General features: G+C 35.9%; 1 protein-coding gene across 4 annotated transcripts; it reads left to right on the forward strand.

Moving 5' to 3' along the window:
• The first annotated feature begins 504 nt into the window (after positions 1-504).
• On the forward strand, positions 505-7816 carry LOC133691816 (mitogen-activated protein kinase 20). Of its 4 annotated transcripts, none has more exons than XR_009841735.1 (10): positions 506-1153; positions 2590-2998; positions 3962-4089; positions 4184-4243; positions 4733-4882; positions 5058-5213; positions 5384-5595; positions 5719-5820; positions 6713-6892; positions 6984-7124. XR_009841735.1 is itself a non-coding variant. In XM_062112410.1 (10 exons), the coding sequence occupies exons 1-10, from the start codon at positions 1130-1132 to the stop codon at positions 7436-7438; spliced, it is 1866 nt and encodes a 621-aa protein (XP_061968394.1). In that variant the 5' UTR covers positions 506-1129; the 3' UTR covers positions 7439-7816. The 4 variants fall into 4 exon arrangements, 2 of the variants coding, with proteins under 2 accessions (XP_061968396.1, XP_061968394.1); XM_062112410.1 differs by having other exon boundaries at positions 6723-6892; positions 6984-7816; XR_009841736.1 differs by lacking the exon at positions 6984-7124 and having other exon boundaries at positions 505-1153; positions 5719-5941; positions 6723-6861.
• The last annotated feature ends 11130 nt before the right edge of the window (positions 7817-18946 follow it).

The following is an 18946-nucleotide window of genomic DNA, read 5'->3' on the forward strand; positions in this document are numbered from 1 at the left end:
GTATTTCGATATAAAAAACTATTTGAAAAACAACCGTTACCGCACTACCAAACACACTCTGAAATAAAGACGGTCAAATCGCATGCAAAAACCTTTTACCAAGGCACAAATTGTTTCCATCTAAAAAAAAAAAAAACAAAGTTCATGATCACCATCCATGTTTATGCCCAACCGATTCTTCACTCAAAACTCCATGATCTCGCCACGTGTCAGAAAACGTGTCCATGAAACCATACAAACACTTGCGCCTAATCCTCTTTCTCAATTCCACCCCACCGGCCAAAACACAACCCCATTCCATTTCTACCCCTATATAGCCAGATATAATTACACTCCGATGCCATATCCGTATTCAAATCCTTTTATCCGTTCATTCACACGGCATAAATCTAATCCTATCAATTAATTAAAAAAAAACAATAATAATGTACAAGTAGGAAGCAAAGCATCAAAACCCCAAAAATACCCCTAGATACATGCCATAAAAACCTCTCCCTCCCTCCCTGTTTTATCTCCCCTCACAATCCCTTTTTTGCTCTTTTTTTTTTTACTACTTTGAGCTTCGTGTCGGTCGGTGTACAGATCTCGCATTTCTCCACACTCAAAAACCCTCACAGACACTATAAATTCTCTTACCAAATTCAAAATACGGCTCTACACGCAAACCCGAAAGCAGTTCCGTTCTGTTAACTCAACAAAATATTTTTTTGGGGCTAGGTTAGTTAGAGTAGCGATTGATAGAATAAGAAATGCAAGAGGAGGACTTGTCATCGTTGTTGTTGTTACTGAGTTGTCAAAAAGAGACGGTGGCTGTTGATTTATTGTAGTAATTGTTATTATATATATTGGAGGGAGGGGATTTGGAGGAGGAGTCTATGAAGAAGGGGATTGGCTTTGAATGTACGTTCGGTGAAGGATTCGAGTAGGATAATAAGGTGGGATAGCCGGGGGAGACGGGGAAAATGCGGTTCATCAACTTTGATTGATTTGCTTAATTGAGGATCTGTAATCTGTTTCCCAATATCATCTGATTTAAAAAGTTTCGGATTTTGGTGGAGGGAAACTGTTTTATTTTTTTTTATTCTTTTTGGGGTTTTTGGTTGAAGTTTTGGAACTGGAGACAAAAAATATGCAGCAAGATCAGAGAAAAAAGGTGAAATTAAGACTGTTTTTATTTTGTTTTGGATGTGAATTTCAACATTTTGATTCAGAATTAACTGTGTTGTTTGTGTTAAAAGTGTTTTTGGTAAAATATGCATTAAAAGGAGAGGAAAGAAGGGAACATCATTAAATGAAGAAAATTGTGAATAATTAAGAGTTGTGATTATTTTTGCAGATTGAATTAGTGTGTTTGGTAGTTAAGCTATGTAGCAATTTATATGATTATCTATATGTTTTTTTTTTCAATACATAATAAAAGAATTAATTTATGTTTTTTCTGTTTTCTTAATGGGAGATACTTTGGAATTGTTTTTATTTTTTGTAATGGTAACGGTATCATTGAATGTGAATTTCTTTCTAGAGAAGTGGGTTTCTCTTTGTTTTGTGTGAATGTTATCCGCTGACTTAAACGCACATGCTTCCCTATGATTTCATTAAATAGCACTTTTATCTCTCTTTTTATAATTGGATTTGATTCTTTTATCAGTAGATTTTTTTCATCTATAGATTGTCTTGACTTGGATTTTTTTCATCAATAAATAGTTTTGATTTTGATACTTTTTTTGAAATTTTCTGCCCCACTTCATCTTCAGTGTAAAATGTTTTGACTTGGATTTACTTTCCTTCTATTCTGATTTTGTACAAGTGGAAACTAAGGAATTTATCTATTTCGTTGCGGAGATTTTGAGGCTGCTAGTTTGATGTTATGGTCACCTATTGTTGTTCTTATTGATTCTGGATTTGGGAGAGTGAACTTGTAAGAATTCAGTTTATTTATTATGTTGGTTTTATATTATCTGATTTTCCTGGAAGCTATAGAATTTCAGTGTTACGTACTCATTACTTCAAACTATTTGCATCACATTCCTTTTCTTTTTCTCCTTTCTATGCTTTTGATGAATTCTCATTTTCTTGCCCACAGCCATTATTGTTTCAAAGAAGAAAACAAGGGTTTTGATCCCATGGAACCACTGGAAAATAAAGTAAAAATAACGGTGTGAAGGACAGATGCAATTTTTTTTATATAAAAAAATATCAATTTTGATTGGATTGTCCTTTACTAGTCAGAATTCATTTGACATTTGAATAAGAAACTTCCTTGTTTATAAAATTTACAATGTGGGTACCATTTTGTTCAATTTTGCTTAAGGGATCCTTCAGAGGTCTGCCATTTCTTCATAAGATTCAAGATTCATTCATCTGAAGTGGCACATGCTGGAATCAGTAGTATATGAACAGTTGCATTTGATCCAAGACTCATTGGCACTGATTTTCATGCTGTTGAGCATAGTAAAAGAAGATATCAAATAGAAAATATAAACTTGTCAGGCATGATTAGTGTCATACAGTTGAAAAAGGCATAGAAATGTTTATTGATCTTATTAAATGTGTTGGTCTTCTCAACTAACTTGGGTTCCTATGTTGCAGAATTCAACAGAGATGGACTTTTTCTCTGAATATGGTGATGCCAATAGGTACAAAATTCAGGAAGTTATTGGGAAAGGCAGTTATGGTGTTGTTTGCTCTGCAATTGACACTCACACCGGTGAGAAAGTGGCAATAAAGAAGATTCATGATATTTTCGAACACATTTCTGATGCTGCTCGTATATTGCGTGAGATAAAGCTGCTCAGGCTCCTAAGACATCCTGATATTGTGGAAATTAAACACATTATGCTACCACCTTCAAGAAAGGATTTTAAAGATATCTATGTTGTTTTTGAGCTCATGGAGTCGGATCTTCATCAAGTCATCAAAGCCAATGATGACTTGACACGAGAGCACTATCAATTTTTTCTTTACCAGCTACTTCGTGCATTAAAATATATCCACACAGGTACAATATTGTTTATCTCTTTGATGAGAACATTTACTTAATTCCAGCAAAAGCCTATGTGCACATTCATTAATTGTTTCCTGATATTATAAAAATAAAAGAGGCCCATTGCTCCAATACCAATAAAGGAAAATTTGGTGGAAGCCTGCCTTAATGGTTACCTACACACTTGCCGTCCTATAAGCATTTCAGTTTGCTCTACAACCACCACAACCTCTTCATGTGTCCTGAATGTGTAGATCAAGAGGAGAGAAAATTCCCCTTCATGATTTATAAACCAAATATGAGGAGCCATGGATTGTTCTCTTAGGTATGATTGCATGGTGTTAGAGTTTGGAATGAGAACACACTGGAGGCTACTACGCACACTGCAGGTTTAAGCTTCTAAAAGAGGGTTTTATATGACACTTAATCGGAAACTCATGGGATTTGGTCCTTAAACCCATTAACATTGAGTAGGTGCATCCAGTCCTATTTGTATATGAGGTAATGGCCAAGTTTTCTATAAAACTCCTTCTTTAGGATCAGAAACAGAATGAACTAGCCTCCATTGTCTTCTCCCCACCAGACCTCACCTTTCCTACTAGTTCTTTCTAGGAGCTTCATCAATGGCTGCTTGGATATCATACATAAATCATGGGAGTGACATTTATAGATCACTTATCTCAATCGACATGCATTCACGGCACAAGAAAAGATCATGGCAATTTGTAAATCAATTTGAATTGCTCATGGAGCTGTGGATAAATGGTTGCAAGGTGTCATTTTGCTTTTTTTTTCCTTTTTTTTCTTCTGGTATCAGTGTTATTGGTTCCTCCTTCAAAATGTGTTCTTGTAATACATTAACTTTTAGATTGACAATAAGTTTGACAATTTGTATTTTTACCTTTTCTTTGTTCTGTTTTTTTATTTCCATTTGTTGAGGATGTGGCATATATCTAACTCTTATCCACTTGGCTCCAGCAAATGTTTATCATCGAGATTTAAAGCCAAAAAATATATTGGCAAATGCAAACTGTAAGCTTAAAATCTGTGATTTTGGGTTAGCAAGAGTTGCTTTCAATGACACACCCTCAACAATATTCTGGACGGTACTCTTCTAACATATTAGGTCCCTGATGTGCTTATATTTGCTCAATAACCCTCGACAATATCATTGACTTTAAAACTTGTGTAAATTTACAGGATTATGTTGCTACAAGATGGTATAGAGCTCCTGAACTCTGTGGGTCCTTTTTCTCCAAGGTATATCCAAACCAAATGGTTTTGAACACATAGGTTTGACAATTTTATAGTTAAGTTAAAATTGTTAGTTGGTGCCCAGGTTTGCGGATGGAAAATGATTTTTCTGCCCGTATTCTTGTGTTATTGCTGAAAATATCAATCCTTTAATTAAGTATTGATACTAGATGTGAAACTGTTTTTGTTCTGAAAGATCGAGGAAGCAGGTGTAGATGTGTTGATCTCTTAATTCTATAAAAAACACCAGTAGTTCTATTGTTCAATTTTGTATGTTGGAGTTTTATCTGTAAACTTCCATCAATTATTGATTTTTGTTTTGGATTGTTAGTTCATAATTCTGAGGGTGAGAGCCAGAGAAGGTTTCCTGTCAATGGATTTAATGTAAACAGAGTTATTGTTCAGTGGAAAAAACTGGCATTCTTGCAATTTTAACTGTAAAATTGTCAATATGGTTTAATTCTACAGTTTTTCTATTTTTTCTAATGGTTGCAGTATACACCAGCAATTGATATATGGAGTATAGGCTGCATTTTTGCTGAAGTACTAATGGGGAAACCACTTTTCCCTGGCAAAAATGTAGTTCACCAGTTGGACTTGATGACTGATCTACTTGGTACACCATCACTGGATACAATCTCTCTGGTAAGTGCAAAGTTGCGATGAATTTTGCATTTTGTTCTGGATATATTCATGCCATATTTTGTTCTGGACATATATTATTGAAAGAAAAGGCACGCATGCTCAGCCTTCATAAAACACAAAATGAACACATTGTATATTTTATGGTATTTATGTTTTTTTGTCTTTATGAATCCAGGTTCGAAATGATAAGGCAAGGAGATATTTAACCAGCATGAGGAAAAAGCAGCCTGTTCCATTCGCACAGAAATTTCCCAATGCTGATCCTTTGGCACTACGATTGTTGGAAAGGCTACTTGCTTTTGACCCCAAAGATCGTCCAACTGCTGAAGAGGTGTGTTCCTCTACAAAATCTATTGACTTTCTCTGAAATTTTATGCCATTCTTTGCTGAACCCTTCTGCTTGTGTTTCTGCATCGCATTCAGATTACTGCTATTATTCTCTCTTAATCCTTTAACATGGCTAATCTGTTGAATGATTTTGGCCTGCTTATATTTTATCAGGCACTGGCAGATCCTTACTTTAAGGGATTGGCAAGAGTAGAGAGGGAGCCTTCCTGCCAGCCAATAACAAAGATGGAGTTTGAGTTTGAGAGGCGAAGAGTTACAAAGGAGGATGTACGAGAGCTAATTTTTCGGGAGATACTGGAATACCATCCTCAACTGCTCAAGGACTATTTAAATGGAACTGAGAGGACTAACTTTCTTTATCCAAGGTTCTAGCTTTTGAGACTCCCCTCTTCTTCTTCTTTTACATTTATTTTTTTTGGCTTTTGGAGATAGTTTACTCAACTTTCTGTCTGCTTCCGCTTTCCCCTGACTTTTGGTGGTGTACACAGTGCCGTTGATCAATTCAGAAAGCAGTTTGCACATCTTGAGGAAAATGGTGGTAAAAGTGGACCAGTAATTCCTCTTGAAAGAAAGCATGTATCTCTTCCTAGGTAAATATATCCAGGCATGTTGCTCTGCTGTCTTCTTGTTTATTTGCTGCGATCTTCTTGTTTTTTTTCCCTTGCTTTTTGCAGTTCATGGTGTCACATAATATATGGGGATCAGAGAAAGGTAGTGATGTTAGTGGTAACTTTTCTAATTATCATGGGGTTGCATTCTCATTTTCTTCTGAACTTTTGAAGTTTTCACTAATTGTTGATATAGGAATGTCAGTGATGATCTTTAGTGGATACTGTTGTAATGATCATCAGATTTTTTGTCCTTTCAGTTTTTCATCTAAACTTCTAAAGTCTTTACTGATTGTTGAGAGATAGAGGTGTGGGGACAAGTTCAATAAGAATATAACAGGATGTTATAGTAGTTGGGGCACATGTGATGTTCTGTGTGACATGTAATCTATTGCAAGTATAAACAATTATGACAGCAGTGGCAGTAATTTAGCTGTATTGAAATTATTCGTTGTTGTTGCTCTGAATTGTTAACTGTCCCATTGCATTTGTGTTGAGGAAGAAATTGAAAGCAACTGTTAGAAGGATGAATGGATTGATGCATTTAATCTTTGGAGTTAGATTATTTGTCCTGATATGTGTTGTCTGCAGTTGTTTGGTATGTTTAGATGGTTTGAAAGATCTGTATCTTTACAGATGCTTTTATAGGATAAGATAATTGATTTTGCTTTTTTGTATTGTGCTTCAGATACTCTTTAGGTGATTTTATTTTCTGGATTTCAGCAAGGCTGCTGAGTTTTGTTGATTTAAATGTTTCTGTTTTATTTTGTTTATTTTTTTTATGAGGATTCCTCTCTCTTTGTTTTCTGACTCGCTCTCCTGGCTTGTAAGTATTTCACTGGTGGTCAGTTAATTTTTCTCTGATCTTCGAAAGATACGTGCAGGTCTACAATTGTGCATTCAAGCTCAATCCCTACCAAAGAACAACAGAATCTTGCTTCCTTCAAGAACCGGCACACTGCAGAGGAAGCATACAACAAAAATCCCAGAGACTCTGAAGGAATTCCCGTAAATATATCAAGGACTTTGCAGGCACAGCAGAGAGTTCCACTGGGTACTCGTTTTCTTGTTGCCAGTGGTTTTTCAACTAACTGAATTTCGTTTTACATTTCCAGTGTAATAATCCATTGAATTTGCCTCTGTAGCTAAACCTGGAAAGGTTGTAGGGCAAGTTGTATCATACGAGAATGGGAGCATCGTGAAAGATGCCCGTGACCCGAGAACATACATCAGAAGTGCAGTCCTTCCTCCACACGCTGCCCCTTCTGCATATTGTTACCGTAAATCCAACTCGGGAAAGCAAGAACGATCTACCATGGAAGCTGATAGCGACTTATCTTTACAAAAGCAAGTCCAGCAATGTGGCATGGCAGCCAAATACGCACCAGATGTTGCTATCAACATAGACTCCAACCCTTTTTTTATGACACGGATAGGAGCGAACAAGGTAGAGCATGTGGATGACCGGGTGATGATGGACACAAGTTTGCTGCAGGCCAAGGCTCAGTACGGTGGGATTAGTGCTTCTGCCGCTGCCGCCTCTACAGCTGCTCACAGAAAGGTTGGAACTGTTCAATATGGTATGACAAGGATGTACTAGAAAAGTACAGCTGCTCACGGAAAGGCTGGAGCTGTTCAATATGGCATGACAATGATGTACTGAAAAGGACAGCTGCTCACAGAAAGATTGGAATTGTTCAATATGGCATAATTAAGGATGCACTAGAAAAGGACTCAGAAGATCAACGTGTCTTGAGTCTAGTAGTGGAAAAATCCATGTAGAGCAAGATTCGGTCTAGGAAAATCGCTTTAAGGAATAAGGATACAGGAAGTTTGTGGATATAATGTGAAGTTGTTGGACGGCATTTTGTTTTGTAAAGTCTACAGTTCATCAATTAGATATTGAATTGCACTGTATTCTTGAGACCTAGAAACAGCAAATGCTGCGAATGACTTGACAAGAGATTCTTTCTGTGAATGATTTGCAGCGCTGGTTCAACGTGGATTGACAAATTTCGTAATGGAAAAGGCACTCCATCAAAGAAACAATTAAAGAAAAGAAATTAGCTTCCGTTCTTCACGAGATTTCTCACTCCATGTTTAACAAAGAAGCGTCTCTTCTCAGGTCAGCCCCAGCATCTGCTGTTTCGGTTTATTTATTTATTTATTTATATGAATAATAATAATAATAATAATAATAATAATAATAATAATAAGGTCAATATATTATTTAAATAAATATAACTCGGTTGAAGTGCCGGTGATTTATTTTCTTAAAAACAAAACAAACAACGTTTAAATAAAAATTAGCTTAGGCGTAGATAATCAATAGATATCATGAGCAGTTAAAGAGAAGCTAAAAAGCTATGGAACTCATCAGGCAGAGCCAAGAAAAACATCGACAGTCCATTCTTAATTACTGAACCTATTACTATATTTATCGTTCACTGGGAACTAAAATAATAGCCTTTTTTATTTAGTTTTACAAAAACATAAAAAAAGCATAATTTAATTTTTTTTTCATATTTTAAGAATCATTCATTTGATTCACGGAATACAAGAGGAAAATTTCAAGATTTGTTGAATTATTTAATCTCGAGTGCCATTCAAAATCATCCATCCCTCGCTAAAAAAAATAAAAATTGGACCAGGTGTGCGGGTCTATTTCAAGCTCTCGCTCTTGGTTGTTTTGTGAAAAGCTCCAGCAATGCTAGGATTTTTCTTTGGTGTCCCTTTAATTTTTTATGTTTTTTTTTCAATTACATTCGTTGATTAGAGATTGGTTTTTATATTTTTTATCACATAATAAAATAAAAATCATTTCTTTTGTATTAGCCCTTTTGATATACCCAACATGATATCATTTTTTTCTTCTTCTGTGAACGGCTTGTAACAAACAAGATGGTTCCTTCTTGAAAAAAAGAGAAAAAAACTAACTATATAAACTGTTAGGACTTTGGACTTCCAGTCTTGCCGTGCGTAATTTCCTTGGATTTCCCCGGTACTTGGGCTAGGGGCAGATCATGGGCCCGAGGATTTATAGCCTGGACGGAGACTGGTGAAGGGCCGACTCGAGCGATTTCGCGTCGTCGAGGAAAAAAATAATGGAAGAAATTATACAAACCTTACAGACGGTTGAAAGATGCGGTTTACCCATATTTCCTATTCAACTCGCTCGGTTCGATTGTCATTGTTTTTGTGCTATTCCATCTTCTCTTTTAACTTTTCTTCCTGCAGGTAGAGAATTTTTTTGAGAAATAACTATCCGTTTCTCTTTTGCGCGTTTCCTTACACTCTCTCACAGTCATTTTAAATCTTCTGTGTTTTTGAAACTCTTGATAGTATAAAAATGAAATTAGAAAACGTTTTATTCTTCTTTTTTTTTTTGAAAATGATTATAGAATATTTCTGTAATTTACTTTGTTTTTTTAGGTAGCAAATGAACAAAAGTCCAAGCTAAAAAAAAAAAAAAACAGAGCTTGAATAGGACAAAACGACCCCCACAATATCAGCTAGTAATAGGGAAAAATGAACACCAAGAGGATTGCCAAGAAAACGAATCCCATTCTCAATCCATGTCCACGGTTATCAAGCAGATCAACACAAGGGCTATCCTCTCTGAAAATGAGCATGTTTCATCGGTGCTATACTTCAATGCTCGCCATCTCACTAATTTAATCTACTTACATATCAGCTTAAATGAATCTAATTAAGTAAATACAGATTCAGAGGAGTGAAATTGACTCGAATACATTCATTTGTCAACGATATTTCACCGTAACCAGTCGAACCCTCGTCTCTCCAAACTCCAAAAGTTTTGTGATCAACTCCAGATGAAAACAGAAGGACAGAAAGTGCACATTCTAGCTCTAATCGGTGGGAGCATGGCACTTGAAGTGCCTATTTTTACTATCATGTTGGGATTTTTTTTGTTCTCGAATTGATCATGTCATGAATATAGATTAATTCGAGGACAAATCTATCTCTGTGCTATTACTAATTCACTGTTCATGACCGCATGTGAATTCACCGAGCACGTTTTGTAGAGAGAATCTTGACGCAATTCAATTTTAAAAGACCATTTATATTGGATACCTATTTAAACCGAATTTCATCGATTTTTTTGTTGAAAGTGTTAAATAATAATTACACTATTGTTTCTAAAAACACAGTGAATCCTCTGTGCCAGTTTTTTTTATTAAAAAAAAATTACACAAGAAAGAACCCTCTTGAAAAGAACCCCACGACCCAGGCTAATTGTTTTGGTGCCTCGCAATTGATCATTCGGTCAAGGAATTTCTCCAGTGACGTCCTCCTATCGAGCAAAGTTCCTAACCTATTCTCCCGTCTGCTTCTGGGGTCTGGCTCTCCAAGTTACAATTGTGAGCTGAGGAGATTTCTCGTCAAATGATTAGTTAAAGTGTAAATGAATTGCCTGTTCGGTAGCCAAGACTCAATTGAAGAAGTTTAATCGTAATACTTCAAGACATTTACAAAAATCGATAGTTTACATTTATCATATATGTCAAGCATTCTTATCGTAGAATTAAATAATTGTACGTGTGGCATGCTTTCGTAAATATCCCACAACAGTAACCTAACTTCTATTAGTCCAATTAATTAGCAAGTTTAGTTTCAATGGTCAAATTGGACCAATCGGTTAGTTCTTAGCACATAAATCGGACAGCCATTTGTTCTATACAAGGAAGCAGATTATTCTACATTTGACTTGGAAAAATCACTTGAAGCAGCTAACCCAACTAAATTGAAACGAATTGGCTAACAACTGACACGACATTCGTCCTGGAAAAACTAAAAAGTCAATGTAACTCTTGGAACACAACACAACCAAAACGTGTATCTTGTTAATCATCTCTGATAGTAGTTAGTGGTAAAAGTTTTAAATTATAAAGTTTTTTTTATATATTTTTAAATTCAAGCGGTGTGATTGTTAATATAATAATAATAATTTAAAATTTATATAATTATTAATTTTAAAATTAATTAAGATGCAGGTAAATTAATTCATACCTTTACATTAAAAAATAAACTGGTATGTTGCACATAGTAAAGGATTGCATGAATTAAACTGATTGAAGTAAAGTAATATTATTCAAATTAGCCTTTCACTGGACTGTAAATGAACCACTTATTAATCATGTCAAATCAAGATAATTTTAAATTAATTTTTTAAAACTTGACATAAAAGAAAAGTAGAATTGAGAATCGACTCGTCGTGTTGTGCCGAGTTTAATAAACTCGACACAGCACTCCTTTCAATCATAGCGCATGGTGCTATGCTTACGTTGCATAACTAGAAAGAATAGACGTTGCATTTAGGATTCAAACGACAAACACCGCCAGGAAAAAATAAAAATAAAATGCTGGACACAGGAGAAAAGGGATGAGATGAGGTGGCAGCGAAAGCCATCCACCAACCGAGCAACTATTGCTCTTGTGATTTTATTTATGGGTTGACATAATTCGATGCTATGCATGTGTCCAGTGCTCCTGCCCCCGTCATTAATCAGTTCATCAAACCCTACTTATCTGTCTCCCAAAGGGGCCCCATCTGCATGCATGCATTGTCCCCGTAAAACCCAGGACCCACTTTGCCCCTGCATTATACATCTGGAAATAGTGTTTTTTTTTATAAAAAAAATCTCATCAATTGTTTTAATGGCGAAATTGTAATGTTACGAGAAAAACAACTATATATTTGGTTTTTTAAAAAAATATTTTTTTGGTTTATTTTATATATTTTTTAAAAATATATTTTTATTTTTTATACTTGAAATATTTATCACTCTACATTTGGTCTATTTATATAATTCCTTTTCTTCTTATCTTTATTCTTTTATAATTTATTTATAATTTATAATTTACATTTTTTAAAAAACAGTATTATAAAAAAAAGACTAAGTAACTGGGAACAACTAGAGAGTGCTTTACTCAATATAAAAAAATATATTAATAATAAATACATATTAATTATGACATTAAAAAAATAAATTATTCAACCGGTAACAAAATATGTTGAATAGACATATAAACATTTTGTTTTTTATATTTATTGAAACAAGTAATTCTCAATGTATTTAATTAAATTCATGCATGATTTTTTTTATTTATAGTTAGAATTTTTAAAAAATAAAACTTGTATATTTATTTATTTTATTAAAAATTTATTTAACCCATTACGAATCCCAATTAAAATGACTTAGTTTTGCCCAATAAGATTGAATTCGATCACCAACATTCACCCTAGATTTATGCCTCTATAAAGTTCAAAATCATTTGACTCACTTTCGTTTTCATTGGTCCTGGGAAAATGGGAACAACTACAGAGTTTTTTATTGTTAAAAGTGGACTCAGCCAATGGCAACAGTGATAAGAAAAGGAATTCAAACTCGACAAAGGGTGATAATTCCCTAAACTATGTTTGCTCGAAGCGACAGCCCACGACTCCAATTTTCTTCCGAATGGCTTTAAAAATAAACTGATAGGATCATATACAACAAGAGAGCGGGAAACGAGTAATGTTACTAAAACTTCGATGTTCTTGCCGATAAACCGAAGAAAAAAACTGATTATTTTCAATGTCCACGAGAATTAATAAATGGAACGTGTTAGGTTGCCATTATGTACGTAAATGAGTACGGAATCAATACAGCACACGAAGAAGAAAAGTGAAAATAAAATTACAGATGCAGAGATGTGGGATTTGATCCAAGAAAATTTGTATTTTGTATGGTATGAATATAAAAATATAAAAGAAGCAGTCGTGTAGTGTGGAAGACCAACAAGAGATTAGGTGGTTTTGATCACATGGAGCCCCATATCCCCTACACAAAATCTCTCTCTCACAATCCCGATGACCAAACCACCTCCTACCTTCTTGGAAACACCACCACTCACTTCCCTGCCTCCCTCCCTCCTCCCACACCATCACCACCACTTGTCCATCACCACCCCCCCCTAGCTAGCTGGCTAGCTCCACTTTCATATTTCTATCCAGTCAGGAAAAAAAACACAAAAGAAATAGTAAAAAACGTCGTGGTAAGGAAAAAAAGGGGTGTTTAGTTTCTTTGTGGGGCTCAAGATGGGTCCCTTGAAAAAGTGCCACGTGGTTTCCATGCCAAGGAGGTAGTGGTAAAGATCATAGGAGAGAGAGGGGAAGAGGGCTGCACATGGGTGGTGTTGGGTTCAAGAAAATCATGTGATCACATGTGCTCTCTCCTGCCTTTGTTTTGTTTGGTGGACCCGTTTTCCTCCTCAATGGAGCCTATCCCACAGGTGATCATCATCACCCAAGGTTTACGTGGCAATATATATAAAATCTTTAATTTCTTTTGTCCTATTTGCCTGTGGGCTTCGTTTGTTATTACATAAATAACTTTTTTTTCTTTTTTGAGAATTATTTTACATAAAAAAACCTTAATCTGTAAATCCAGCTCGCTCTTAAGAAATTAATGAAAATAAATGTTTGTGAGCTGTTTATTGAAATGGAGATAATGAACTGAATTTCTCTCTTTTTACTTAACTATCTAACCATTGTCTATTATATTGTTTATATAGACTAGTATGGAAACAGAATAAACAGAATAAGCAACGGTTAATTAACAGAATAACAGACTCCTATAACAGCTTTAACTAACTCTAACAGCTTTAACAAACTCTAACTTCTTCACTGTTGCTTGCTGAAGAAGTTAACTAAAGATTGCAGGATTGCTTGTGACTGTTACTTGCTGGAGATTTGCACTGCTGTATTCATTGTTGAAGCTGCTGATGTGGAGAAGACAGAGAGGACAGAACTGCACTGCTGGCTTCATTGTGGACGTGAATAAGATTGAGCTGTATACAATTCAATACTCCCCCTCAAGATGAGACGCATAAAAGGATCAAGGAGAATAAATGTTATGAAGGCTCATCTTGGACAACAAAGGATAAAAGTGAGAGAAGCCAAGAGCCTTAGTAAATATATCCGCGAGCTGGTGTTTGGAGGAAACATGAAAAGTGCGCAGAATGCCTAACTGAATCTTCTCGCGAACCACATGACAATCAATGTCAATGTGTTTTGTACGCTCATGATGGACAGGGTTAGCTGCAATGTGAAGAGCAGCTTTACTGTCACAATACAGAAGAGTAGTTTGAGGTGGAACCTGTAGGTCTTGAAGAAGATTGCGAAGCCACACAACCTCACAACAAGTGGATGCCATTGCTCTGTACTCAGCCTCAGCAGAAGACCTGGATACAGTGGTTTGTTTCTTGGATTTCCAAGAAATCAAAGAATTGTCAAGGAAGACACAGTATCCTGTTACTGATCTTCTGGAATCAACACAACCTGCCCAGTCAGAATCACAGAATGCCTTCATTTGTAAACTAGAAATAACTGGAAAGAACAACCCTTGAGCTGGAGATGCTTTAATGTAGCGCAGGACTCTAGTTGCTGCAGTTAAATGAGGAACTCTAGGCTTGTCCATAAATTGACTTAAGACTTGCACTGCAAATGAAATGTTAGGTCTGCTGATAGTGAGATAAAGTAACCGCCCAACAAGCCGTCTGTAGGCAGTAGGATCATCTAAGATTTGTCCAGAATCTTTAGAGAATTTCACATTAGGTTCCATTGGAAATTGTACTGGTTTTGAAGCCAACATACCAGTATCTTCAAGAACTTCCAAGGCATATTTTCTTTGACAGACAGAGATGCCAAGCTCACTGCGAGCGATTTCCAAACCAAGGAAATATTTCAACTGACCAAGGTCTTTTAGCTTAAATCTATCATTAAGCAGTTGGATAAATTTTGAAACCTCGGCTGAATTATCGCTGGCAACAATTATATCATCAACATAAACCAATAATGCGATGAATGAACCCCCCAAAGCTCTTGTAAATAAGGTGTAATCAGCTTTGGACTGGATGAATCCAAACTCGAGCAGGGCAGAAGAAAATTTAGCAAACCATTGCCTAGAAGCTTGCTTTAAGCCATGGATGGACTTGTGTAACTTGCATACTTTGGACTCCCCCTGTTTGGCAAAGCCAGGAGACAAAGACATGTAGACTTCTTCATCTAATTGGCCATGAAGAAAAGCATTATTCACATCCAATTGATGAAGATCCCACTTCTTTACTGCAGCAACTGCTAAAAGGGTTCTTACAGTGGTGAGCTTAGCCACAGGAGAAAAAGTCTCGTAGTAATCCAATCCCTCGCACTGATTGTATCCCTTGGCAACTAACCTGGCTTTATACCTCTCCAAAGTCCCATCAGATTTTAACTTGACTTTGTAAACCCATTTGCACCCAATAACATGCTTGGAAGCAGGGAGATCAACTACAGTCCATGTATCATTTTGTTCAAGTGCTTTGATCTCATTATCCATAGCCTCACGCCATTCCTCATGTTTAACAGCTTGGATATAAGATGTGGGTTCAACAAGTGCAGAGACAGAGAGACTAAACAATTTTTGAGTAGAGGAAAGATGATCATATGAAAGAACTGAAGAAAGAGAATAAGGAATACCTGAAGCTGTAGACGAAGGTGCAGGATCTGAAGTGGAGGTTGCAATATGACAATGATAGTCATGCAAATATCCAGGTGTATGTTTTACCCTAGAAGACTTTCTACTGGGCTGTGGTGTAATGTCTGAAGCAGATGGTATACATGGTTCTGTAGTGGGATTCATGTTACTTGAACTAGAAGATGAATCATTGATGGAACTCAATGGGAAAGAATTTGTAAGTAAGGGATCAAGTAAAGGAATTGCTGAGTCATGTATTGGAATAGGCAAAGGTAAGACAGAATCATTAGGAGATATAGGATACATGAGTGCAATAGGAAATATAGTTTCATGGAACACAACATCTCTGGAAACAAACACGGTTTTGAGATGTAAATCATAAAGTTTGTAACCTTTCATGCCAAAGGGGTAACCAAGAAATATGCATGGCTTAGCTCTAGGATCAAACTTATGTCGATTTCGAAGAAGAGTATTGGCATAACAGAGACAGCCAAATACTCGCAAATGAGAATATGATGGAGGAGATTTAAACAAGGTTTCATAAGGAGACTTATTGTGCAGTATAGGAGTAGGAATTCTATTTATCAAATGCACGGCTGTAAGAATACAATCCCCCCAAAACTGTAAAGGCAAATGTGACTGAAAACGAATGGATCTAGCCACATTCAAAATATGCTGGTGTTTACGTTCAACAGTGGAGTTTTGTTGTGGTGTTTCAACGCAGCTTAGTTGATGGACAACACCCTTTGATTCATAGAAATGGCTCATGTTGAACTCAGCTCCATTATCTGACCGTAAGCACTTGATTTTAGCATTGAATTGTGTCTCAACCAGATTGAAGAAAGCTTGAATGTGAGTTCTGGTTTGAGATTTATTTTCTAAAAGGTGAATCCATATAAATCTGGTATGATCATCAACAATGGTCAGAAAATATGATGAACCAGTAAGAGATTTTGTAGAAAAGGGACCCCAAATATCACAATGAATTAAATCAAAAGGTTGTGGGGAAATGGATGAACTATGGGGAAAAGATAAACGATGTTGTTTGGCCAATGGACAGATGCTGCAATTCTTATTTGATTCATGTAGAACTTGAGGAATTACATGAGAAAGTAATCTCAAAGGCAAGTCTGAAGGATGTCCTAATCTATAATGCCATAAGCTTTTATTGACAAAGTTTACAGAGAAACTAGCAGAGGCTAAATCAGTGACAACATGATTGGACACAAATTTTGCAGAATTGACAGAAACAAAATTCTTAGGTAAAACAGAAACTGGATTTTGCAGCAAATGATATAAACCTCCAGCTTCTTTACCCACACCAATCGTTTTCCAGCTTGTAAGGTGCTGAACAAAACAGAACTTTGATAAGAAGATGACACAACATTGTAGATTTTTGATTAGTTTGCTAACAGATATTAAGTTGAATGAAAAAGAAGGAATACAAAGTACATCAGTGAGAACAAAAGATTCTGAGATCTTAATTGTGCCAATGTGAGTAACTGAAGCATATTGTCCATTGGGTAATCTTACGGATTTGGAAACAGCAGAAGTAATACTTGTAAAAAATGACATGGAACAGATCATGTGGTCTGTAGCACCAGTATCAATGATCCAAGAAGTTTTGGTAGAATTTGTGAGTGAAGACTGTTGAGTTAAAGACAAGGAAGATGCAAAAACAGAATGTTTTGAATCTAGAGCATAAAGTTGCATATCATTTGTGAGTGAAGAATCACCTGCACTTGTCATATTATCACCTGGCATGGAGACTTCTGATTCTTTAGTTGCAAATGAGGAAACTTGGTTGACAGACGAGTCATGCTCTGAGATGGACGGTTTGAACATGTTAATAAGCTGCTGACATTGTTCATAAGTAATAGGAAGCTGAGGGGTATTGCAGCCAGAAACTTGATTAACACTAGGAGGTGCATTCTTTCCTCTGTTGAACTTGTAACCAGGTGGAAAACCATGAATTCTGTAACATTTCTCCACAGTGTGACCAGAAATACCACAATGAGAGCATATAGGCCGATCTTTTCGAATATGAAAGGATTTGTTACCGGCAAAACGAGTTGGAGACACAGTCTTTGTAAACAAAGCAGTCGTATTCTGATTGAATGAGAGGCTTGATGAAGAAATCATACGTTGCCTCTCTTCTTGGATGACAAGTGAGAAAACTTTATTGATTGAAGGCAGTGGATCAATCAACAAAATTTGACCTCGAACCTGTGAATAACTTTCATTCAATCCCATTAGGAACTGATAAACTTGTTGTTGATGATGGTAAGACAGAATAGTTTTCAAAGCTCCACATGTGCAAGTAGGGATTGGCTGGTGATTTCCTAACTCATCCCATAATCCTTTCATAGCAGTAAAGTATGAGCTCACAGAATTGTTTTCTTGTGACAAACATGAAATAGATTTCTGGAGCTGAAAAATTCGTGGTCCATTGTGCTGAGAAAACCGATCCTGTAGGTCATTCCATATTTCAGATGCATCATCAATGTAAATGATGCTATTAGCAATCTCTGTTGAAACAGAGTTGAGCAACCATAAGAGGACCATGTTATTGCAACGAGTCCATGCCAAGCCTTGAGGATCATAAAGATTGGATGGCTTAGGCAAAGTGCCATTAACAAAACTGAGTTTGTTCTTGGCTGATAAAGCCATCATCATCGCCCTTTTCCATGAATTATAGTTTTCACCATTGAGTGGCTTTGAGACGATCATGGCTCCAGGACTGTCACCATGATGCAAGAAGAAAGGATTGGAAGAATCCATCTCTGATGTAGGGTTGGGATTGACAGCCATTGTTAAAGAGAAAGAAAGAACTGATGAAGAGGATGAAGATGCAGAAAGAAAACTTCAAAGAAAATGCTCTGATACCATATTGAAATGGAGATAATGAACTGAATTTCTCTCTTTTTACTTAACTATCTAACCATTGTCTATTACATTGTTTATATAGACTAGTATGGAAACAGAATAAACAGAATAAGCAACGGTTAATTAACAGAATAACAGACTCCTATAACAGCTTTAACTAACTCTAACAGCTTTAACAAACTCTAACTTCTTCACTGTTGCTTGCTGAAGAAGTTAACTAAAGATTGCAGGATTGCTTGTGACTGTTACTTGCTGGAGATTTGCACTGCTGTATTCATTGTTGAAGCTGCTGATGTGGAGAAGACAGAGAGGACAGAACTGCACTGCTGGCTTCATTGTGGACGTGAATAAGATTGAGCTGTAGACAATTCAATACTGTTAAGTTCACTTGGTAAATGGGTTAGTTTCTTGTATTATTTTTGAAAAATTGTTAAGAGATTTAAATATTTTTTCAAAACTAAACACGTTAATTCAAGCAATATTTTTATTATTATTAATGTTGGTATCCGGATCAGCTTGTGCGTACCTCGATTTAATTCCACGGATCCTAAAATTAATAACTATTTAAGTTTCCAGTGGCCATTATATTAGTTATCATATAGCTCGAATTTAAAACTATAAAAAAAATAAACTTTTTAATTTTAAATTTTTTACCACTAAATCACCTGTTAAATAATTTAATTCAAGCAATATTTAAAAGTTAA

Source organism: Populus nigra, chromosome 4, assembly GCF_951802175.1.
Source record: "Populus nigra chromosome 4, ddPopNigr1.1, whole genome shotgun sequence".
Taxonomy (NCBI): Eukaryota; Viridiplantae; Streptophyta; class Magnoliopsida; order Malpighiales; family Salicaceae; genus Populus; species Populus nigra.